The sequence below is a fragment of the Pan troglodytes genome, chromosome 5 (genome assembly GCF_028858775.2).
Source record: "Pan troglodytes isolate AG18354 chromosome 5, NHGRI_mPanTro3-v2.0_pri, whole genome shotgun sequence".
Lineage (NCBI taxonomy): Eukaryota > Metazoa > Chordata > Mammalia > Primates > Hominidae > Pan > Pan troglodytes.
The window spans coordinates 53,162,303-53,187,681 of record NC_072403.2 but is presented as its reverse complement, the minus strand read 5'-3'; the positions used below and the strand labels follow the sequence as shown (position 1 = coordinate 53,187,681).

Below are 25,379 nucleotides of genomic sequence, written 5' to 3'. Positions count from 1 at the left end.
GATAACAGGTGCTCTCTTACATTCAGAAGTGTGTGAGATACCAACATCCACGAGAATATTCCAGTTCTCCTTCTGAAGCAGAATACTACCTATTCTACCACCCACATCCTGACAAGGCCTTTGGAAATCAACTCAAAAATTTTTAGCATTATTTTTTGGGGGAAGGGTGATTAAAAAAATCTCAGGGATAATCCGATTCAAAACTCTTGATTTTTAAATTAGGAAAATGCATCTTTTGATACATTTCAAGGAGTTCAAAAGTCCCTCCAAGACCATCCATGGACCCAACACCAATGACTCTGGGTTTTAAATCCTTTTAGTTTGGATTTCCTTAATTGCATTCATAAGCCCATATTAAAATTAAAATATAAAAAATTAAAATCTTTGCCCCATATTAAAATCACCCTGAAGACTTAAAAAACAAACAAACAACAACAACAACAAGCCTCAATGCCCAGACCAGATCCTGTCCTGTTCCAATTAAATCAGAGTCTCTAGAGGTGGGGCCCAAGAATCAATATATATGTTTTGAACTCTCCAGGTGATTCCACAGGGCAGCAAAGTTTGAGAAGCAACACACAGGTCTCCTTTTTTGTCACGCAGTTGATCTAAGTGCTCTGTGGTCTATTCACCATCGCTCTCTGATTTAATCATCGTGTCCGAAACAATGGAAAGGCGTATGTAGCTGAAATAATTTAGTTGGAATTATCTTGGAAAAAATAAGTAAAGTTAGATCAGGAGTGAGATGCTTTCTCAGCGCTTTCCCAGGGTCAACAGGCGCGTGCAATTTCCTCAGCGAACGCCAAGGGGCACCCTCTCCCTCCCCGCTCTACCTGGAACGCCTTCGCCTTTCCAACCGCACAAAAGAGCCCGGCCTCCTCCCGGGTGACATCACAAAGGGCCGGTCCCCCGCCCCTTCGGCGCCACCACGTGTGTCCCTGCGCCCGGTGGCCACCGACTCAGTCCCTCGCCGGCCAGTCTGGGCAGCGGAGGAGGGTGGTTGGCAGTGGCTGGAAGCTTCGCTATGGGAAGTTGTTCCTTTGCTCTCTCGCGCCCAGTCCTCCTCCCTGGTTCTCCTCAGCCGCTGTCGGAGGAGAGCACCCGGAGACGCGGGCTGCAGTCGCGGCGGCTTCTCCCCGCCTGGGCGGCCGCGCCGCTGGGCAGGTGCTGAGCGCCCCTAGAGCCTCCCTTGCCGCCTCCCTCCTCTGCCCGGCCGCAGCAGTGCACATGGGGTGTTGGAGGTAGATGGGCTCCCGGCCCGGGAGGCGGCGGTGGATGCGGCGCTGGGCAGAAGCAGCCGCCGATTCCAGCTGCCCCGCGCGCCCCGGGCGCCCCTGCGAGTCCCCGGTTCAGCCATGGGGACCTCTGCGAGCAGCAGCACCGCCCTCGCCTCCTGCAGCCGCATCGCCCGCCGAGCCACAGCCACGATGATCGCGGGCTCCCTTCTCCTGGTGAGCGCTTGCGTGGACCGGGGGTGGCGGCGGCGCCGGAGCAGAAGGAACCGCTCTCCGGGAGCCGGGCGGGTCTCCGGGCCGGGGCTTAGGGAGGCGCGGGGCCCGGCCGACTGGGTTACGGGCACTGAGGGGTTTGCAAGGGAAGGCAACACACCAGAGGGCCTCGACTAGGTTATTTGGGGGAATCTCAGGGCTCAGCCGGGGCTCGGGAATGAAGACGAATTGTTTTCCTTGCAGTCTGGCTTTGCTGGAGGAGACGCTAGAGGTAGCCGCCCGGCTTCTGCGCATTTGAGGGCTTTTCCCCCTACTCGGCCTACCTCGCGCTCCCCACGCCCGCAGCCACAGCCCCCCACCCATCGGCCACTGCCCCTCTGCGTGGTGTGGGGCCTCGCCGCGGTGTGGGGCTCCGAGGGCCGGCCGAGGCCGGCGCTTTGTTGCAGCTGCAATGTCATGTCGGGATGCTACCGCAGTGGAAGAGAGTGGTACCGGTGCGCGCCGGACACCGGAGACCTCCGGGTGCTGTCGCGCGGTGCATTCCCGAGCAGGGAGCAAGCCGCCCCCTGCTCAATCCCTTTACCCTCTCTCTTCCCTCTTGGCTCGGGTGGGGTCTCAGGTTCTGCATGCCGAAATATCACCCTTAGACCCACTCTCCGGCGCCTCCAAAGCGCCGGCTTCCAGCCAGCCAGCGCGCTGGCACTGGAATGGGGGGAGGGGGAAGGAGATGTGTGTGAAGGAAGATGAATTTTCTACAGTCTTTCCGATCCCTCGTTTACCTGGGGCTAGGCAGGTGACCCTGCAGGGTGGTGCAGTCTCCCTCATCGTCTAAGCTGCATCCACATCTCGGGTCAATCATCTTGACCAAAAACTTACCCTCAACTTCCCCCAAATTCCCTCCCTTTATTTCCAAATATTGGGGTGAAGGGGCAAGTTAGGTGGAAGAAAATTTGAGATCAAACCCTTGAGCTTCCCTTGCCTATCTTTTATCACTGCAGGAGGGATGGAAATTCTTAGCTAAAAACCGAACAAAAAAACCCCCAAAAAACAAGAGCTTGTTTTCACGACAGGGCTGTGTAAGGGAAAAGCAGGCTTGCTGTCTCCTTCCCCAAAAGGGCTTAACGCCTGGCCAGCCAAGAACTGCTTAGATCTCAGGACATTGCAGTTGCTATGGCCTGGGAATTCATCCTACAGACACTCTGGTTCCTTGTGTGTGTGTTTTAAGAGGAAGAGAGAGACTAAAGAAAAGTTTGTTACTGTTAGCATTTATAATGAGGCAAGTCCCAGTCTCCCTTCAGAAACTCTTTTCTGCCCACTTATTAATGGCATGGCCAAGGTTTATATCTTTGAAACAAGTGAAACAAGTGTGGTGGGTGGTAAGCAGTAGTCGGGGAGTCTCTTGGGACAATGAACCTGGATTGACAGTCTTGGTGTGGAGAGAAACACATCTAGGTCCATGGGAACACTGATCCTAGTTCAGTGGAGTGAGAACTATCATCATTTCCTTTTTCACGGCTTTAGATCCACTACTATCCACTACTATGTTTCAGGTGCTTCCAACACATCTGATTATTATATGCCTCACAGAGTCCATTCCCAGATTAAATCTTAAGTCACTGTGCAATACTCCATTTATTTTACCTTTTAGCATGAGGTAGGTAATTAAACAAAGGTCTTGATGTAATCAAAGGGTAGGTTGCCTTAACTAACTGAGAAAGGGCCCAGCTCCTTTTCTTGAATCATCAGGCTAGGCACCCTGGCTTATGCCTGTAATCCCAGCGTTTTGGGAGGCCAAGGTGGGAGGATTGCTTGAGTCCAGGAGTTCGAGATTTGCCTGGGCAACATAGTGAGACCCCATCTCTACAAGAAATTAGGTGGGTGTGGCGGTGGTGTGCGCCTGTATGCCCAGCTACTCAGGAGGCTGAGGTGGGAGGATGGCTTGAGCCCAGGATGTTGAGGCTGCAGTGAGCTGTGACCATGCCACGGCACTCCAGCTTGAGTGACAGAGTGAGACCCTGTCTCCAAAACCAAAATAAAAAATAAGTCATCAAACTCAACCTACCCTAAAAATTGTGTACTGGATTTGCAACTAAAGACCTGACAATTTAAGTTTGGCTACTTTGAAAAAGATAAAATTTATAATGGGGTTTAGGAGCAGTCTCAAGTTGATAACCAATACAGGATTCCTTATTCTTCTGCTAGCTATGCTAAAAAGACTTCAGGTAAATTCATGAAATGGCATGAGGTTCAGCCCTTCATCCTGAAGGGTGACTGGAGGGTGTGCCAGGAATCAGTAGAGACTATGTTATAATCCCCATCCAGGGTGGGGAGGAAATGCCTTTTGTCATTCACATTCTTATTCTGCATGCCCAAGTCCACAGGACAGGCTTTGTTAATGTGTAAAATGATGATCTCAGGATACTGTTCCAAGAAGTATTTATCCCATTGGGATCCTTGGCCATGTGAACATAAGGGACATCAGGTACTGGAGCCTGGGTACACGTGGCAGGGTACTCAGAACACTACTGGGGGAGGTGGGCAAGTTAGTGGCCTGCCCACGTATTACAGTTAGATTAAAAAGTAATAATCCCAGTAAAGTGTTCTATTTATTATGTCTTTTAATGCTCTTCTTTCAAATATCTCCCTTTTTGTGTGATAATATTTATTGTCATCATTTTTGTGTTATGACTTTTTGTTTGTCATGACAGGCTAACTGCATGAAAAATAGCTTACTATAAGCTTATAAAAATACAAATATATAGGTACACAATATGATATAATATATACACACGTATATAGCAATTGTATATGTATAGAGAGAGCAATTGCTACATGCCAGGTGCTTTGTATACAGTATCTCATTTATTCATAGCATCTTTGTGAAGCAGGTGATATTATCTCCTTTTTATAGTTGAGAAAATGGAAGCTCCCAGAACTTCATTGGTTTGTCCCAGGCCACACAGCTTGCACGTGATATTGCTGGGGCCAGAACCCAGGACTGCCTGGCTCTTCAGCTCATGTCCTCCCTTAGCCCTGTGCCACACTGTGTTTCACAAGTCCAAATTGCTTGATAATGAAATGTAACAACAGAGAAGGCTCACTGGGGAAAAGTTAAGAAGGTGGTTTGGTTTGTTACAGAACGTGAATGAGAATTACAGGAATGCCTTTGGAAGGAAGTATTCTTGCTGCTTGCCCTTCTATTTCTGATGAGTGTCTGCATGATAATAGAAAGTAAAACATACACTGAAAGACAAGAGCTTGGTTCAAAAGTCTGGGGCTCAGGTGGACAAAACATTCTTGTTGCTCGACACCCAGTAAGTCTAGTGTGCATGATTGTGCTTTGTCTTCAGAATCTAAGCTTACCTTCCACCATCTTGACTTTACCAATTGTACTATTCTGCCTGAGACACTTACCCTTGCTATATCATATCTCTGTAAGGCAGAGACAAGATCCATGAGAGCTTTAGGTTTGTGCCAGTGATAAGGAATGCTCTAGAATGGCTTGCCCAGAGTGACACTACTTAGTCAGAGATGCCCCTTGCCCTCGGGGAGCTCGCTTTAACTGCATAGATAGGATTTTGGCAGTGAGGCCCTCAGAAGAGAAGGGAGCCATAATTGGTAAGGATATGAGGTCTGAAGTTTTAGAAAACTCTTTTGCAAGCATTATGAATTCCAGATAGAGGGCTATTTGCTGTTATAGCCTGTCCAGCTGTGCGTTTGCCTAGAAAGTGCCAAGTAGTAGTGTTTTTCTCTGTTACTGAAACTAGACATGTAGCTTAGTGCTACCTCCTGACCATCATTTATCAAAGTACATTACCTCGTACATTGGCAATTCACTTTGGCTGTTTGGGCAGGTGTGGAGTGGTCTGGTGGGGGCTGAAGTTCTGAATCATGTCAAGACTTGGTGGCAAATTCAAGCAGAACTTTAAATTAGAGCTGATATTATATCCAAAAGATTTTCTCCCTCCTATATATCTTAGCTCTGCAATCCTAGAATGTGAAAGCTGGAAGGGAGCATAAAAAATACTGATTTAACACCCTGTATTTTTTGGTTGAGAGAAAAAAAAATTACTGGGGAAGTGACTGCTTTTTCATGTTTACAAATGAAACTGCATCGAGCACCCTTTCTAAGTGAGGCACTATTCTGGGCAGTGGGAACCCAGGGATGAATTGGGATTTGGATCTTGCCATGAAGGTACAATTTGTATGGTATATAAAATGAGCATGGCCATCACCAGTGCTGGTTGGGTTTTACTCGCTCATATGGAATCACTGGATGAATGTAGTATACTTACCTTAATACACAAAATATGATTGGTGCTAAAATCTTTAAAATACCTGAAGTAACTTTGGCTCTTAGTCTGAGAATAAGAGAAAAAAAAAAAAAAACTTTCAAATCTGAGAATGACATACATTAGCCTCAGTAGAGAAAGCAACTTCTAATCAGAGGAATGGGGAGCGCAGAACCTGTGCTGGAATACAGGAGTCCTGACCGACCCCATGAGTTATCATTACAGTCAAAATGTGTATCATGGAATTGAGCTCTGTCATCTGAACTGTTTCTGAAGGCGTATGTTTGAATCTTCCCCAAGTCCAGTACAAAACAAACACACCTCTAGTGTAAATAAACTACACAAGTAAATCAAATCAGCAATAAAAAAAAATTCCTCGTAAGTGGGATTTAAGGACTACCTTAAGTTGGGAAGGGAAAAAAGGGAGGCTTGAAAAGGCATATATCCACCAAATGCCTGCATGACATATTTTAGTGTGGCTAGATGTAGACAAAGTCTATCAAGCAGGATATGGTAAGCACAGTTAATGCTGTATATTCTGGGGCAGTTTGAAGACAGTCCTTTTCTCCAGGTATGCTATTATTGGGTCAGAACAAATAGGTGGGAGCTTCTGGGCTGGCTCTGGCAGGTGGTCTTTGTCCTTTCTGCATTGTAGACCAGAATGTGGAGACATCACACTTTAACTTTGCAGGCAACTATATCCACAAAGATGAGAGGTGAAGCCTCTTTGGAGGCTGCATAGACAGTTTGCAAATTAATTTTGTGTTCAGCTGGTCCTTCATAAAGCATGTAAACTCTAATTGCCTTAAATAAACATCTTTTTTTTTTTTTTTTGGTTTTTTTTTTTGGTGACACGAAATGATCCGGTGCATTATCAGATCATTACTATTCAGGGGCTGGTATGAATTGAGTGACTTTTCCTTGTGCTTATTTTCCAGAAAGCACTAATATTCTGTTGGCTTTCTTTCCCCAAGCAGGCCTGGCAAATTCCGGTGATGCCAGGTCACCAGCAACTTCTTGGCAAACTCAGGTGCTTCTCTTCTGTGACAAGAAGAGCCCAGGTTATCTCAGAGCTTTGGGCATGTGTCCAGTGATCACTTGGAGCTGACTCAGTGTGGACCATTAGGCAAAGATATGTCTGTTTGACAGAATGACAATGGGAGCCATAATAGGAATCAATTTGGTTCCCAAAGTTGAATCCTCATTTAGCATTAGCAGAAGGCTGGGCCTTGTGGCTGTAGCAGCAACAGCTGCTGAGCTTTGATTATTTAGGATAGGGGCGAGATCATGAATAAATACTGGCCTTGCCCCAGTGTTTGTGTTTGTCAAATACCAAAAAATAAAATGGGAATCCTAAATTGGCTTGCATGCTGCCACCCAGCTTTCTTACCACCTTCATTTCTAGCCTGAATCCAAGAGGAGAGGAGCTTGGGTAGAGGTTATAACCTGGGAGGAACCTGGCAGATATCAGTGAGTACAGGCAGGACTGAGGGCTGTACAGAGGTGGGGTTCACTGATACTTAGGCTGTTGACTCAAAGCAATAGTAAGCAATAGTGATCTCAGTGAGATCAGTGAGCAATAGTGATCTCACTGTTCTTGAGAGGTGCTAAAGGCCACCAGAAGATTTTCTTGTCAGTATCCTGGCTTTGGAGATGACAGATGTGTGCAGTGGTGGGAAAGTTGCCCTCAAAGAGATCTCAGGCAGGTGTGGGACTGAGCAGGGTGTGGGTGGGGATCAGGACGTTGCCCTGTGGCTTCATATTTAAAAATTATACCTAAGACTTTGTGCTACACAAAAATAAAAACAAGAAAAGTAAGGGGGGCACTTAGTAAGCTAAGTCATAGCAAGGCTCATTATCTAATCTTTATATACTTTTCTATTTGTTCGTCTGCTGTCAGTACTGCTGTGTGGTTCTGTTGCTTGGTGCCCTTGCAAATCTATCTGTTTTGGGAAAAGGAACATGAGCTTAATGGATTTAGGAGAGTGGAGAGGAGTGAGTCCATGAGTCCTGGAATCAAATGAGAGCAGCTGTGGATTCAATAGGGCTTCAGCTCTGAAAGCCCAGAGGGGAGGAATAAGCAAGTGGGTGTTAATATTAATCACTGATATTGCTATCACTGCCTCTTATTTATTGAGTACTTATCTTTGACATTGTGTTGAATACCTTCTGCAAATGATCTCAGTACATCTGACAAGTCTATGGGGTAGTAGCATTAGCCCCATTTTACAGATAAGGGAATGGAGTTTGAGAAATCTTATGGTCATGCAGTTGGCAACTGCTGGAGAGAGGGTTTAAATCTAGGTCAGTGTGGCTTTGTGCACACTGCTTTTTCTGCAAGTTGTTGGTAGGAGAGAGGTCACCTTAATTTACCAGAATTTTGTTTTCTGTAAAGAGAATGACTTTACCCAAGAGTTGAACATTCTCTTTCCAGAAATTTAATGAGCAGTTCTGCTCCACGATGGTGCTTGGAAGTTTAGCTAAAACTGCTGGTTATAAACTGAGAGCAACCTGTGTGTGGATTGAAAGGGAAGGGTGTGCAGTCATTGGTAAGCATTTTCCTATGGTGTGACTCTGACGGGCAAGGGTGCCATCGCTAAGATGGAAAGATACTCCTGCAAATTGAAATGTTATAAATAGGGAATGGATCCTTTGCTTTCCTGCTACTTGGGTCATTTTGAAAAATATTTGTTTAGTGAGTAACGGTGTGACATGGGTTCTGCTTAGCAATGTAGTTTCAACTCACTTATCCTGAGAACTTGAGGACCTTTTAGGGTTTTCTTTGCTGTCAGCCTAGTTTATTTGTATAGGATAAGTGCACGGGCTTGTACCATCTGTTGTTAGTATTTCCTTTTTTCACCTTTCATTTCAGGTCTCTTAGAAACCGGTTTAACTCCGTGATTTGAGGGGTGTCAGAGGTCATGTGTTTGTGTGTGGTTTATCATACTGACTGGTAGCACTCGCTTAAGTAAGCTTTTAAACATCGCTTCGTAGGTTGTAGAGACTGAGTAAACTAGGAAAAGGCAAAGGGTGAGAGGAAATTATTTAATCATTTGTCCTGGAAAACAGGTTGGAATTCTGGTCTCCCAAATAACCTTTGGGACAAGACCATTGTTTGATTTCATCCTATATACGGCCGGGTCAGCTTGCCCAGGATTAGGAGAGGTGGGGGTGTTGGGAAGGAAGAAAGAGATTCCAAGGCAAATGGTAACAGGTCCCCAGAATAATTTAGCTGGATATTTTTGTTAATCCGTTTTGCGATGCTATAAAGGAATACCCAAGACTGGGTCATTTATAAAGAAAAGAGGTTTATTTCACTCATGGTTCTGCAGGCTGTACAAGAAGCATGGATTTAGCATCTGTTTGGCTTTTCTGGTAAGGCCTCAGGAAGCTTTTAGTCATGGCAGAACGGAAGGGCGGCTGGTGTGTCACATGGTGAGAGAGGGAGCAAGAGAGAGGGAAGGAAGTGCTAGGCTCTTTAAGCAACCAGCTCTGGTAGGAATTAACAGAGAACTCAGTTATCACCAATGGGACAAGGCCAAGCCGTTCATGACAGATCCACCTCATGACCCAAACACCTCCCGTAAGACTCCACCTCCAACATTGTGGATCACATGTCAGCATGAGATTTGGAGAGGACATACATCCTAACTACATCATGATTCAATCTTTGCTATTCCTTTATGTGTAGAAGTCCATGACTCCTCTCTCCTCTTGGGTTTAAACCTTGCAGACCTGGTCAAGGAAAAATAACAAAATAGACAAGGTTAGTGTGTGTTTCCTCATTTGAAAAGCTCAGGGCTAATATTGTTTTTCAGCTTCTCAAAGACAATATGCTCTTCATCATTGTGTTTCTGGCTCAATGTCCTGACACATAACAGTTAAGCAATAAATGATTAATGAATTTCAGAAGGATCTTGATTTAAACTAACTGTTCATTCATTCTAGTCAAGTTAGAGGGTAGTTGGAGCTAGCATTACATCTCAGTACTTTGAACAACAACTGAAGGATAGATGAGTTATTAAGAAAGAACAATTTAAACTTATGTAAGTTGTCAGACTAGAAGAACCTAGTGGGTGTAGAATTCTCTTTATGTGTCATTTCAATTCAATTCCCTTTGTTTATAGTATTTATGTATAGTTAAAACTAATGTGTATGTACCTGCTTGTGTTCTGCTTTTCTTAGTGCAGCTATTTTCTGTTATCTTACAGAGATATATTTATATTTTATCCGTTTAATAAAATTTATGGGGCATCTATTAAATGTCAGGCATTGCTAGACTTTGGGTATATGATATGAATAACTATTCATGGGCTTTCCTTCTTGGACGTCGTAAAAGGGGTGATGCTTAATGAGAACCAGCCTTTTAAAGAACAGAAGGAAGAGTATGCCAGGAGGAAGGAACAGTATGTGGGATGGCCCAGAGGGAGGAAACAGCCTACATGTTCAGAGAATAGAAAGATTACGGTGGTTGCTGCTCAGTGAATGGGGACAATGGATCGAGCTTGAAAAGGCAGGCAGGGGCCATATCATACAGGATCCTTTAAGGGATCAGGACATCACTCAGAGTGCAGTGGGAAGCAGGGTAATACTATGACTTGAATGCAATTAAAAAAAATAAAAACTCACTGGCAGCTCTGTGGAGAATGGATTAGAGAAGGGGAGCATAGAAGCTGGAGGCCAGTTAGCACATTTTACAGTAATTCAGGGCAGAGATGATGGTGCTAGAGCAGTGACAATGAAGATGGGGATTACTAGATAGAAATTTTGGAGAGATTTGCTGATGGCGAGATAGGAAGGAGCAGGTGATATTGAAAGCAGTGATCAAGGTTGATTCCTAGGTTCCCTTTGAAAGGGAAGGCTTGGGGAGCAGCGGGTGAAACTGAGAGGCCTTAAGTTTGGATGCGTATTGAGTAATTTTGAGGTGCCTGTGATTCACGTCAGTTCAAGCCTTTATGGCTGCCACTTTTTAATAGCACTATCCCCTCCAGTTGGCACTCTGTTGAGCCATTCTACTGTTGTTGGATGCTTGGCTTGCTGTCTCTTTGGTCTTCCACTGCAAGCAGCACTAATGAAGTTGTCTCTGTATAAACCAGTTGCTCTTTTTCCTTTTTGGTTGTTTCCCCAAGGTGTGTTCCTCAAAGTGGAATTGCTGGGTCAAAGGAAATAAATGAACAGTTTTATGGCTTTTGCTGCACATTGCCAGATTGTAGTCCAGAAGAACTGAATTTGCCAGACTGTAGTCCAGAAGAACTGAATTTGCCAGACTGTAGTCCAGAAGAACTGAATTAATTTAGAATGCCACCAGCCACCTATAAATGTGCTTTCTAGCCCACAAGCCTGCCAATATTGGAGTTTATAATTTTAATTTATTTATGCTGCTTTAATATAGATATGTCAGGGTCCTTGGGTGCAAATTTGAATTTCAATAGCTCCTAGGGATATCAAACATTTATCCATAGGATGATCACCTTTGTAATTATGTACTTATGTAGCCCTCTGTCATAACTATTGAGGAGTTACGTTAGCCACATTTGCATGAATTCTTTATATACATTTTTAGTTTTATTTTACATTCTACTTGTAATATTATTATATTTAATAACATAAAAGTTGAGATTTATGTTTTTATTTTTGAGACAGAGTCTCGCTCTGTTCCCCAGGCTGGTGTGCAGGTGGCGTGATCTCAGCTCACTGCAACCTCTTCCTCCCAGGTTCAAGCGATTTTCCTCCCTCAGCCTCCTGAGTAGCTGGGATTACAGCGTGCACCACCCTGCCTGGATAATTTTTGTATTTTTAGTAGAGGCGGGGTTTCACCATGTTGGCCATGTTGGCTGGTCTCAAACTCCTGACCTCAAGTGATCCTCCTGCCTCGGCCTCCCAAAGTGTTGGGATTACAGGTGTGAGCCACTGCACCCAGCTGAGATTTATATTTTTAAACCTTTTTCTTTGTTTGTGTCTGAGAATATTTTGTGTCTGAGAATATTTTCATTTTGTTGGTGCTGTTCATTTTAACAGAAGTTGATCCTTTTCAATGAACTATTCTGATAACTTTGAATTTTCTATGTGATGTTTTAAATATTGGGTTTGTTGACTTTTCGGACTTTAGTGTCATATTTGTGGTAAGAACTACATTAGTATGTTCTGCAAGATAGCAATACTCATTGCATGAGGAAAGAGTTTTATGGTCAAATATGTTTGGGGAGTGCTAGGTTCAACTAAGTCACCATTTCTGGCAGCTGTCCTGCAGGGCCTGCTGGAGCCCTCAATAGGTTAATATTAATTGTGCCTTTCTGAGAGAAGATTCTAATCAGGAGCACTTTCTAAACTTTTAGACCAGGGGCTGGTAAACTTTGTCTGTGAAAGGCCAGATAGTATATATTTTCAGCTTTATGGGTCATGTGGTTTCTGCTCTAACTACTTAATTCTGTGTTTGAATAGTGAGAGCAGCCCTAGGCAATACCTAAGAGGTTGGGTGTGGCTGTGTTCCAATAAAGCTTTATTTGTGGACACTACAATTTGATTGTCATATAATTGTTATATGTCACAAAATATGATTATTTGTTTGATTTTTTAAAAACTATTTAAAATGTAAAAACCATTCTTAGCTTGTGAGCAATACAGAAACAGGCAGGTGCTGGAGCTTACTCACTCTTTTTAAATTTTTATTTATTTATTTTAATTTGGGACAGGGTCTTGCTCTGTCACCCAGGCTGGAGTTCAGTCATGTGATCGCAGCTCACTGTAGCCTCAACCTCCTGGGCTCGAGTGATCCTCCTACCTCACTCAGCCTCCTGAGTAGCTGGAACACCACTATACCTGATTCCTTTTTTTTTTTTTTTAATTTTTTGTAGTGACAGGGTCTGCCTATGTTGCCAGACTGGTCTCAAGCTCCTGGGCTCAAGCAATCCTCTCCCCTTGCCCTCCCATGCTCACTCTTTTAAGACGGTAGAATCATTAATATCTCATGGGACTAGATCAGGGAAACTCACTGTGGGAAATGCTTACTTAAATTCTGCCCCAGTTATCTAATGTACTTATTAATAGTAAATCCCTTCTGCTCTCTTGTGTTTTCTCATTTGCTATATACCAAGTTTTAATTTTAAATGTTTTGAAAATGCTAGTGGGCCCACGTTTCTCTTTTAACTCTTTACTGTGCAGTCTGTATTTTTTGTTTCGTTGTTTGCTCTAAGTCCAGGATGGTTTGTTTCAGGATTATAGCTTTTAAAAATCTGAAGTCTTTGATACACTTCTCAGGAATTGAATACTTGCGTTTTAATTGGGGTGTTTTAAAAGATTGTCTTGGCCAGGTGCGGTGGCTTACATCTGTGATGCCAGCATTTTGGGAGGCTAAGGCAGGCGGATCACTTGAGGCCAGGAGTTCAAGACCAGCCTGGTCAATATGGTGAAGTCCCGTCTCTACTAAAAATATAAAAATTAGCTGGGCATGGTGGCACACGCCTGTAATCCCAGCTACTGGGGAGGCTGAGGCACTTGAATTGCATGAACCCAGGAGGGAGAAGTTGGAGTGAGCCCGGATCGTGCCACTGCAATCCAGCCTGGGTGACAGAGCGAGACTTCGTCTCAAAAAACTCAAAAAAAAAAAAAAAAAAGTAAAAAGAGAAAGGATTTTCCATCACTCATTAGAAAATTTGAAAAATAAAAGTAAAAAACTAAAAGATTGTTAAAATATAGTACATTGTTAAGTTGGTGGGAGTGATAATTAAGATAACATTTATGGAATGCTTACTATGTGTCAGACACATTTTGCCTGCTTTATCTGTATTAACAATTAATTCTCAAAACAGTCTTTGAAGAGTAGGTATTGCTAATTAACTCCTTTATACTAATGAGGAGGCAGAGACACAGAAGTGAGCCATTTGCCAAGGCCACCCAGAATTAAGGATTAAAAAAAACCAACGTGTTTTTCTACTCGCACACAAGGCTCAACACAACATCTTTGACACCAAATTCTCCAGCGGACACCAACTGAGTGCCCTCTAGTTCAATTCAGTTCTGACCTATCTACCCGGAAGTAGTGTTGGATCCCACAGTTTAAAGACTCAGTCCCAGGGGACTGCCCCCAATATCTGATGTCAAGCATAAGCCGCAGGTTATTTTGCCTGTGCTTCGGCCTGACCCACTGTAAATCAAGGTTCCCACAACCCCTTCCTCAGGTTTGATTAATTTGCAAGAGCGGCTCACAGAACTCAGGGAAACATTTTACTTACTCAGCCTCTTGAGTAGCTGGGACTACAGGCGTGTACCACCACACCCAGCTCCAGTTTCTTGATAAAAGATATAATAAAGGATACAAATGAACAGCCAGATGGAGGAAATGCATAGGGCAAGGTGTGTGGGAAGGGGCATGCAGCTTCCATGCCCATCCTCATCCTCCAGGAATCTCCAGGTGTTCAGCTGTCCAGAAGCTCTCCAAACCCCAGTCCTTTTGGGCTTTTATGGAGACTTCATTACTTAGACATGATTGATTATATCACTGGCCATTGGTGATTCAACGTTCAGCCCTTCTCCCCTTCCCTGAGGTTGGAGGTGGGGTTGAAAGTCCCAACCCTTCCATCATACCTTGGTCATTCTTATGACCAGCCCCTATCCAGAAGCTACCTAGCAGCCCCCAGCCGACAATCATCTCATTAGCATACAAAAGACACTATTATGGCTGGAGATTTTAAGGTTTTAGGAATTGTGCACCAGAAACCAGGGACAGAGACCAAATATATATATTTATTATATCACAGTATCACACCTAGCTAGTACCTGGTAGATCTGGGCTGCTCAGCACACTATAGGCTAAAATATTAATAGGTTTTGTTTATGCGTGCTTTTATGCTGGAGTTGCTGCACTGGCCAGAGTCATTGGTTTTGCCTTGGTTCACATGCTTTTCTTTAAATCCTTAGTGAGCACAGAGTAACATTCCTTCTGCATCTTTCCTCCTGTCTTTCATGGAATGCCAATTCATTTACTGCTTAGTGACTAAATAAATGGGTAGCCTACTCTTGGCTTCTTCATGTATGCAGAAGTCTTAGAAATAGTTATTTCTAAGGACACGGAAGGAGATGAGGTTCTGTGGCCCCAGGACTGAGTGCTGCTGAGTGTACACGCTCCTGCATTGCAGATTCCAGGGAAAACAGCACCTGAGTTAAGTCTCACATGGCTTTTCCTTTTTCCAGTGTCCCCTGAGCTTGCCTCCTTCCAGTCCTGCAGTCAGCACATTCTAGCCTTGGCATCCTCTATATTCGCCAGCTTTAAAAATGGTCCCTGCTTTTGCCTTAGCAACAGAAGACTTTTTTTTTTTTTTAAATCGGAGAGGATAGTAGGAAATGCAAGAATTGACCAAATTTGTATAACATAACTGGGAACAGTTCTGTCTGTGATTTGTGGAAGCTCTGTCCTTGAAGCTTTCCTCTTTGTGCATTCCTTTTTCCCCGCTTCAAATCTACAGAATTCTAAACAGCCAGTGTCTTGATATTACACATTTAATGTGATGCTCAAAATAAAATGATCAGAAATTCTGGAAGGTCCAGCTCTGCCTGGCTTTTGCCTTTAGATCATCTGTTATCATATTTTAGATTCACCATCTCAGGAATAACTTGGTTGCATTATCATCTCTACGGTAACGGGCTTCCTCTTCAAAATATTAGTTTTATGCAGCATTGAAAAATTCTACAACAAACTCATAGGCAGTCTCTCTGCCTGCCCTTTATGAATAGAAAAAAAGTTTATTTCCACCTTGACTTTGCTCATTTTCCGCTAAAAATTAGAATTTGATAGGGAACAAGAATGACAAAAATACGTTGTTTGAAGGATGAGGTCATGGAGTAAGAATTGTTAAGGAATAAATAGGCATCAACATTCTGACATGTCTTTGCAAATCTGAGTGCTTCTTGTCCTTAGTCAGGCCCATGTCTGTGTCCTAGAATAGAAGTGACAACAGGAGAGGTGTGGTGTGGCTCACCAGGGTGAATGCTGAGACCCAGGGAGTTTCTACTGTTGATTATTTAGAGCTACCTCCTCCCTCTTTTGAAATTTGTGTTGTTCTGGGTTTACCTTTTAATCATTCAGTAGGCATTTATAGTGCTCATAAATCCTGTACAGTTTGGGATATTTGCCACATTTATCCATTGTTGGTGAAATAAATGTCTTGGATAAGTGAAATTTTCCACATAACTAAAGTTTAAACTAGGATGGTGCATAGATAAGTTCTGGAGGATAATCTTATTATGCTGCTTATAATTCTAATCACCAAGTTAGTATCATCTTTTTTTAAAGAAATAAGAGGGGAGGCTGGGCACAGTGGCTCATGCCTATAATTCCAGCACTTTTGGGGGCTGAGGTGGCAGGAATGCTTGAGGCCAGGAGTTTGAGATCAGCCTGGGCAACATAGTGAGAACCCCTGGCCCCCCTCAAAAAAAAAGAAAGAAATGAGGAGGGAATTTTTTAACTCTTTGATACATTTGCTTGTCACCTTAAGCACCCTGCAGAGTGTAATTCTTGTAAGCCATTTGTAGTTCTGTTAAAACAGAGTGATGTCCTCAGGGTCTTTGGAGATGAAATGAAGTATCTGCCCTTGTACTGAAGGGTATAAGGCCAGACTGCTTTATCTCTTGAGTTATTGTGGCTACATTGTGGAGGCTTTGGGTTTTCTCCTGCTCGCTTTTAAACCTGTGTGCAGCCGGGCGCGTTGGCTCACGCCTGTAATCCCAGCACTTTGGAAGGCTGAGGCAGGCGGATCACGAGGTCAGGAGATGGAGACCACCCTGCCAACATGGTGAAACCCTGTCTCTACTAAAATACAAAAAATTAGCCGGGCGTGGTGGCGCGCCCCTGTAGTCCCAGCTACTCAGGAGGCTGAGGCAGGGGAATCGCTTGAACCCAGGAGGCGGAGGTTGCAGTGAGCTGAGATCATACCACTGCACCCCAGCCTGGCGACAGAGCAAGACTCCATCTCAAAACAAAACAAAACGAAAAACCTGTGCACTCATCTTTAGCAACCTCCTCTGCCACCACTTCTAATATGTTGGTTCTAATTATTTATGGTCTGTAAGTCCATTCATTCATTTATTCAACTAACACTTGTCAGACATTACCATGAGTTGGGTCCTTGAGGGCATGGATAGCACCAGTAAGTGAAACAGACCTGATCCTTGTCCACATGGAGCTTGTGATTCACAGGGGAAGACATGCTAAACAGAAAAATGGGTAAATACAGTATTGTGGTAGCCATACTGGGGGAAAAAATGGGAATGAGGGGATCTTGTGAAACCTGTTTTTATTAGTGGAGAGGTGGTCAGGGATGGCATTCCAGAGAAAGTCCTATCTTTGTTAAAGACTTTGCCTTTCATCCTAAGTCATGTGGGAAGTGATTGAGAGTTTTAAGCAGAGGATGAAAGGATGAGATTTGGAGTGTGAGTTGGAGTGGGTGTCAAGAAAGGAAGCCAATATCTCAGTACTCGTTGCTAAACTTTCAGAGGTCTGACGATTTCTTGTGAGTGAGCTTCTGCTCTCTGTATTTTTTGACATTTCTTTTGACTGCCCTGTGCAGGTGTTGACAGACTTTCTCTGTAAAAGGCTGGATAGTATATTATCCAGCATGTAGTATATATAGTGTATTCTGTAAAGGGCTGGATAATATTTTAAGTTTGCAGGCCATAAGGTGTCTTTTGGAACTATCCAACTCTGCTGCTGTAGCATGAAAGCAGCCATAGTCAATACCTACATGAAGGGCTGAATTCCAATAAACGTGTTTATAAAAACAATTGGAATGTGGGATTTAGTTTGCTGACCCCTGGTTTGGAGAATGCTTTGCTTCTTATTCCCACGATCTTCATTATTGAGGTACTTGTGCAAGGGAGGAAATGCAATCTATGTGGTCGTCCCTGGCCTTGAGCTGCTTATAATCATTATGGGAAGATAAGTATATACACTTAAGTGGCCATCAGCAAACATCACAAGACAATATGTAATTAGGCACCAATATGATGAACAGAAACAGGAAATATGATGAAGAGTTCACTCATCTACTTGGAATCTGGGTGTCTGGGAATAGTTTTAAAGGCTTTACAGGGAAGGTGGAGCTTGACAGAAATAATTGTAAACACTTAGAGGGTTAGAGGTGAACACAACCTAGTCCAACTTGCAAATTTTAGTGATGCAGTGTTAGAAGATGAACAAAAGCAAATCACAGAACGCTATGTATGGACAGTCCCCTTTGGATATGTAAGACAAAACAAAACAAAAATCAATGGGAACAGCCAATTTAAGGTGTGCATGCATGTATGTATGTATTATGTGTGAATGCTCAGAAAAGGGTCTGGAAAGATGTGCACCAAAATTCACAGTGAGTCTCTCTGGGAATGAGTGGATTTGAGCAGAGACTTAAATGTTTTACTTTATAGTTCCTAATTGTTAGAATTATTACATGAATGTTTATTTTCATCATAAAAAATACTAATTAATACAGGGCAACATTAAAACAATTAAAAGTGCCAGATTGGTTAAGAGGCTGAGAGAGTGGTGCAGAAGTGCGATTGGGCAGTCTCCAAAATGTGTCTCAGAATCAGAGAAGATTAGAGCCCTTAGTTCAGGGTGTCCAAAACTTGGATGGGCATCAGAATCACTTGGAAAGCTTAAAAAGAAAATGAACCAAAGCTAAAACCAAATAAATTCCTGGCCCCACTGCAGACCCACAGTGATCCAGATGATGGGGCCAGGGTGTGATTTTTTTTTAAAAAGCTCCCCAGGTAATTTTGATGCTGCCTTTGAGACCTGAGGCTTTGGTGAGCCTCCGATCTAGTTTATCCAACTCTGTACAAATGAAGGAATTAAGGATCTTGACCAGGTAGGACTCGGCGTCAGATATTCTGGCTCCCACTCTCTTGCAGTTTTCAATGACTGTGTCCCCTGATTCAGGTGTTTTCCTAGCATTAGCTTTGGGTGGCATCTCACCTTGTTGTTGTGTTATACAGAAACCATTCTTAAATGCCACTTTTGAATGGGGTCCACCTCACCCCCATTACTCATTGTTTCACTCCCAGATCATCACTGGGAATGATTTCTACAGTGTTTTAATTTTCTTAGAAATCAGAGGGCTGCCACCAGGCGAGTGGCAAAAGCCCTAGTTTTAGATCATGAGTTGACTAAAAGGCCTTAGGAAAATGGCTTTTCTCAGGTGCCATCTGAGTCTCTGTAAAGAGAAAGGGATGTTGCCAACTCTTCCTCTCAGCAGGGTTTCACTCAGGCGAAAGAGCCCATGGAGCAGTCCCTCCAGCTTTGTAGCACAGATTGGGTTAACTGTTTACTTCAGAATTGGAAGAGGCCTTCGAAGTCCCTCTAGTTCAGTGATTTTCAGACTTGTTTTAGGAAAAATCCCTCCTGCAAATGAATTCTTACTTGGAAAGCCATTAGCAAATTGGTAAAGTGGAGATGCTTGGTTTAGGCAGAGATGGGGGGCTTGGAGCCTACCTCCCATCCCTCCCTGGTCCAAGGAGCATCCTGAGAGCTGTGTTCTGTCCAGTGCTCTCTTAAGTCCTATTTGAAAACCACTGATTTCTTCCTCTGTCCCCTTCCGTAAGTAATCATTCACCAAATTCAGCTGACCTGAGCCCTCAAATCTGTCACCTTCTCTCCATTTCCGCATCCGCCACCCTAGTCCGAGTCACCACCACCTTCCATGTTGGTTTTCACCCTTTAACTGGGTTTTCTCGTCTACTCTCCCGCATACCCTTTTCACCCTCTGCTCTGAAGCAGACAGCTTTTTGATTCACAGGTGCAATTATATGCCTTCTCCCCCAACCTATCATGTAAACATTTAATGACTTCTCATTGCATTTTGAATTAAGATCAGCACATGGAGCCTCTTCAGATGTAACTGTGGCCACTCTGTTGCATCTTGAGATAGAGCCACAAGCTTTTTAGTTCCTGTGCTGAGCTTCCTTCTGCTTTACACTTTTGATCTGGTGTTCCCTCTGCCTAACCCCCTTTCACTGCTTCTTGCCTGGAGTTAATTTCTGCCTCTCCATCCTTAAGAGTGATGACAAAATGTTTCTCTAACTTCCCTGAGCTAGGAAGCACCTGTTCAATTCCCTCTCATAGGATTCTGTATTTCTCTTTCTCAGCAGTGATCTCAATTCTAATTGAGTAATTACTGGTGTATTCTTTTTTTGTTCATCCCAGCCTAGAATGTAAACTTCATAAGGGCTGGAATAGAGTTCTCAAGGTTCTATCCTCAGCCCATGGCATGCTGTCTTGCACACACCTATTAGGTCTTCTATAATTATTTGTCCAATGAATTCATAGTGTCTAGTTTTTGCTAAATCTCATTTCTAGTGTTCAGCCTGGGCCCGACTGTGGAGGGATCATTGTTTGTTGGCTCTGCTTGCGGGAGCTGGAATTGTCTCTTGTTGTATGAGGTAATTTAAAGGTCCTTTTTTAGAGACACATTGTCTAAAGTGGGTTACCCAGTATGATACAGTTTAAACAGGGCCGAGTTTTGCTTTAATTAGAAACTTGATCTGTTATTCCAAATGAACAAAGAGCTCTAAAATCCACTTACAGTCTGAGAAAGAGTGTTGGGACTGTGGGGTTTGGAGGTGGGTTTTATGTATAGCTAGGAAAACCTTTTTGGTTTTACTTTAGATTTAGAAGTGCATATTTCGGGGGAAGTATAGAAAGCTGTAGGAAGCCTACCCCAACTCCACACCCAAATCCACACATACTTGCTATTCATGACCTCCTGTGCTCATTCTGCAGAGCCACCCTTGTGAGTGTGTGTGTGGGTGTGTCTGACTGCCCATCCTCCCACACAGGTAGGGAGGCTGACTTAGATCACACAGCACATCAGAGTGATATTCATCGCCGACCACCCCTCCCTGCCCAGATCTTGGGTTCAGTTCTCTTCTTTCTTAATTGAAGTGTAACACCCTGCCACTTGGGTTACTAATACAGCTTTCAAACTTTCAGAACACTGCAGCTGTCTAAAACTGCTTTTGTATGTAGACATGCCAGGAAGTACAGAGCAGAGCCACTTTTGCAATCTCTTGGGTTGGGTGTTTAGTAGGGAGATAGGGTCTAATCCTGTCGTTGATATTCTTTTGTTTCTTTTTCTTTTTTTTTGAGATGGAGTCTCACTCTGTCGCCCAGGGTGGAGTAAAGTGGCGCAGTCTCGGCTCACTGCAACCTCCGCCTCCCAGGCTCAAGCAATTCTCCCACCTCTGCCTCCCAAGTAGCTGGGATTACAGGCATGTGCCACCACATCTGGCTAATTTTTGTATTTTTAGTAGAGACGGGATTTCACCATGTTGACCAAGCTGGTCTTGAACTCCTGACCTCAAATGACCTGCCCACCTTGGCCTTCCAAAGTTCTGGGATTACAGGCATGAGCCATTGTGCCCGGCTGGTATTCTTGACAAATGTAACTTGGGTTCCACAGGATGGGTCCTTTTATCCAGTGCATCTGCTGTGCTCAGAAAAAGGTGTCTGAGGCTTATTTTCAAATAGAAGGAACAAGAAAATGAAAGGTAAAGTCAGAAGGGATAAGGGAAGACATTACAGAATTTATCATCAAGCAGGAGGTTTTTTCCAGGTTCTAAGATGAGGTTAGGTTTCTTAACAAAAGAATCAACAACTGTCCTTTTTTTGTTGGGGGAGGGTCTCGACAGAAAAAATGAATATACCCTCATAAGCTGAAAATTTGTTTTCTGTATTGTCATTTAACTAGATGGGCAGCTCTGGGATAGGGGAAGGGACTTCAGGGAAATGCTTTTGATTCAAATAGTTAAATTTTGGGGTGGGAGAGAACTGAACCTTGAATTAAGTGTCAAGGTGCTAAAAAGACAAACTCTGATCACTATGAAAAAAATTCTTGATTTATTCTCTTAGTCACTGGTATAGCAGCCAATTTAGAAGGAATTTGCCCTGCTGAGTAGCTGGTAGTTTGAGGCAGCCATTATTTCCTTGACACATAAACTTTGTGCATTTCATAAAGGATAGTGAAAACTGTTGGAACTTCTCAATATTCATTAATGCAGAAAAACTTTCTCTTAATATTCTTATTCTCCCCCAATCTCTTCTCAGAAGGACCTCAGGATTTAGTCCCATGAATATAATTTCCTTTCCCCTAAGTGCCTGTTGACTCCCTCTTGCTGGGTCTAGCTTTGTGCTTCCTCTCCTGGGTGGCTGCAGGCCCATGCTTTCATAGCTATGGTCTTCAAAGGCTGAGCAAACAGGGTGTGAATCTAAAAGCATCCACTCTGTTGTTTAAAGCACATTACAAAAATGCCAAGGGCCCGCCTCTGTTTTGACAAATAAATAAAAGTTTAGCTTCATGTAGGCAAAGCGTCTGAAAAAATCATGCCATGACTATCAGGTAATGCCAAGCAGGCAATCTGGTGCATGGAACTGGCAGCTTGAATGCATGCCTTCCTGGTTCCCAGTTGCCTTGTCCTAGCATCATGAAATGGCAGCTTAACATTGGGGTTGGGGAAAGGAAGAGAACTATTCAGCAAGTTATTTTCTTTTTCTTTTTCTTTTTTTTTTTATGTTTGCTTCTACCACTTTATTTTTATTTATTTATTTACTTAGAGACACTAAAAAGGGTATACAGATTTTATGTGTACAGCTCAACGATCTGTGACAAAGCAAACACACTCCAGTAACCAGCATCCAGATCAAGTTATGGAGCATTGCCAACACCCTAGAACTCACCCCTCATGCCCTCCTCTAATCACTGTACCTTCTCTCCACTCTCCAAAGCAGTGTAACACAGAGATTAGCTCTGTTTTCAAACAAGCAGTTGGAATGATACAATGTGTACATTTTGTGCCTGACTTCCTTTACTCAACATTACGTTTGTAAGATTTATCCATGTTACTATGTGGAGCTGTATTAGTTCATTTTCATTGTTGTATAATGCATTATATGACCAAATGACAATTATTTATCCTTTCTGCCAACAAACGTGTGCTGTTTCCACCTTGGGAATGTTTTAAATAGTTTTGCTATAAGCACTGTTGCATACCTTCTGGTGCACATATATACACATTTCCATTAGGCATGTGTGTATATACTAGTAGGATTTCTGGGTCATAGCATATACATTTTCAACTTCTGTAAAGAGTACCAACCAGCTTTCAAAGTGTATGTTGCAATTTATACCTTTATCAGAAATGTATGAGAATTCCAGTTGCTTCTCATACTCACCAAGACTTAATTTTATCAGATAGTCTTTTTAACTTTAGCCATTCTGGAGTATATAGTACTATTTCAATATGGTTTTAATATGCATTTCCTTAATTAATAATGAAGTTTTACGTTTTTGTCCTTTATTGGCTATTTGAATATTCACTTTTATAAAATGCCTGCTCAAGTTTTTCACCCATTTTTATCTTGTGTTGATTTTCTAGGAGTCCTTTACATATTCTGTCCACCCCTTTGTCAGTTATAAGAGTAGCATACATGACTTGAGCCACAAAATATGTGTATAAATTTGAAATGTAAATTTCAACTGATTTCTTACAGGTTTAGTTACCATTTCAGTTTTATAATATAGAACTAAGCTAAACAAAGTATTTTACAAATCTGTGATAAATAATTCTTAAATAGAAAGAGTACATTTTTTATTAAAATACATCTTCTAAAGACAAGAACAGGGCAAGTTTTTTTTTAAATTAGTTCCCTTATCCTTAAATGAATAAAATACCCAATGTTAAAAAGTCAGCAAGTTATTTTCTTGTTGCATTTGGATTTTGACTAGTATACAATTTTTCTTTTCTTTTCTTTTTTTTTTTTTGAGACAGAGTTTCACTCTTGTCACCCAGGCTGGAGTGCAATGGTGTGATCTTGGCTCATTGCAACCTCCACCTCCTGGGTTCAAGCGATTATCATGCCTCAGTCTCCTGAGTAGCTGGGATTACAGACATGCACCACCAAGCCTAGTTAATTTCTTATTTTTCGTAGAGACGGGGTTTCACCATGTCAGCCAGGCTGGTCTCGAACACCTGACCTCAGGTGATCTGCGTGCCTTAGCCTCTAAAAATGCAGGTGTGCAAAAATTACAGGTGTGATGTAAGGCAAATTTTGCAGATTGCAAATTTTGCAAATGCAAAAATTACAGGTGTGAGCCAGTGCGCCCAGCCGTATATAACATTTTAAATCTCAGCTACAAAGTGTTTTCACATACATATTCTCAACTGATTTTTATAATCAATTTGAGATGCATTCTCAGTTTCATTTTACAAATGGAAAAAAAGGAAGCTGAGGCAAAGGTCAGGCAATGAAACCAAAGCATCACAGCCAGTAGACCAAGCTGTAGGGTGGGATCCAAGTCTTCACAGTTTCTCTCGTTCTACTGTGTTGCAGCATGCTGTCAAGAGGATGCAGTCCTGGTCGGATCTTTAACAGGAATGATGATGGTGGTGCTGGAATTGTTGGCCCTTTTCTGCTCTGCTCCTATGTAACATCTTCTTGGTTTTTGTTCCTTTCCCTCCCCTTCTGTTTCTTTCAGCTTGGATTCCTTAGCACCACCACAGCTCAGCCAGAACAAAAGGCCTCGAATCTCATTGGCACATACCGCCATGTTGACCGTGCCACCGGCCAGGTGCTAACCTGTGACAAGTGTCCAGCAGGAACCTATGTCTCTGAGCATTGTACCAACACAAGCCTGCGCGTCTGCAGCAGTTGCCCTGTGGGGACCTTTACCAGGCATGAGAATGGCATAGAGAAATGCCATGACTGTAGTCAGCCATGCCCATGGCCAATGATTGAGAAATTACCTTGTGCTGCCTTGACTGACCGAGAATGCACTTGCCCACCTGGCATGTTCCAGTCTAACGCTACCTGTGCCCCCCATACGGTGTGTCCTGTGGGTTGGGGTGTGCGGAAGAAAGGGACAGAGACTGAGGATGTGCGGTGTAAGCAGTGTGCTCGGGGTACCTTCTCAGATGTGCCTTCTAGTGTGATGAAATGCAAAGCATACACAGACTGTCTGAGTCAGAACCTGGTGGTGATCAAGCCGGGGACCAAGGAGACAGACAACGTCTGTGGCACACTCCCGTCCTTCTCCAGCTCCACCTCACCTTCCCCTGGCACAGCCATCTTTTCACGCCCTGAGCACATGGAAACCCATGAAGTCCCTTCCTCCACTTATGTTCCCAAAGGTAACTTAACCTCATGAATTATTTATTTGAGGAAGGCTTTGAGCCCAGTGGAGGTACCAAGAGTGGGCTTATACCAAAGATGTTTTCTCCATTTCGTGTATTCCAAAGTCACCCCTTGGAGAGAGACCTTCATATGGTGGCTAATTAAATCTGGCTTTTTTGGACTTACTAGAAACATGTAGACTCAGAATTTTTCTGTTAGGGGAGATCAGATATCTAAAAACTAGGTCACATCAAGCTATAAAATATGAACCAAGAGAAACAAGGACAGCGTGTGACCTTATGTAAGTTACTTAACCTCTTCAGGCCTCAGTTTCAAACTTGTCAAACAAATGAATAATTTAGATGTTTAAGGTTCCTTCCAGATCAAAAGTTTTCCAACATGGAGTCAGTCCCAGGTAGACATAGCCAGGAGCAGAGAAAGAGGGAGAAAGGAAGAAAATACCATTACATCTGGAAGCGAGAGATG

The 25,379-nt window shown here is 43.2% G+C and overlaps 1 protein-coding gene across 1 annotated transcript in view; it reads left to right on the top strand.

Annotated features, from left to right (window-relative positions):
- The first annotated feature begins 859 nt into the window (after window positions 1-859).
- Window positions 860-25,379, top strand: part of TNFRSF21 (TNF receptor superfamily member 21) — a 78,594-nt gene continuing 54,074 nt past the window's right edge. The window contains exons 1-2 of the mRNA XM_001145645.7: window positions 860-1,451; window positions 24,259-24,910. Of these exons, the coding sequence (XP_001145645.4) occupies window positions 1,356-1,451; window positions 24,259-24,910 (748 nt within the window). The 5' untranslated portion in view covers window positions 860-1,355. The remainder of the gene's footprint in view (window positions 1,452-24,258; window positions 24,911-25,379) is intronic.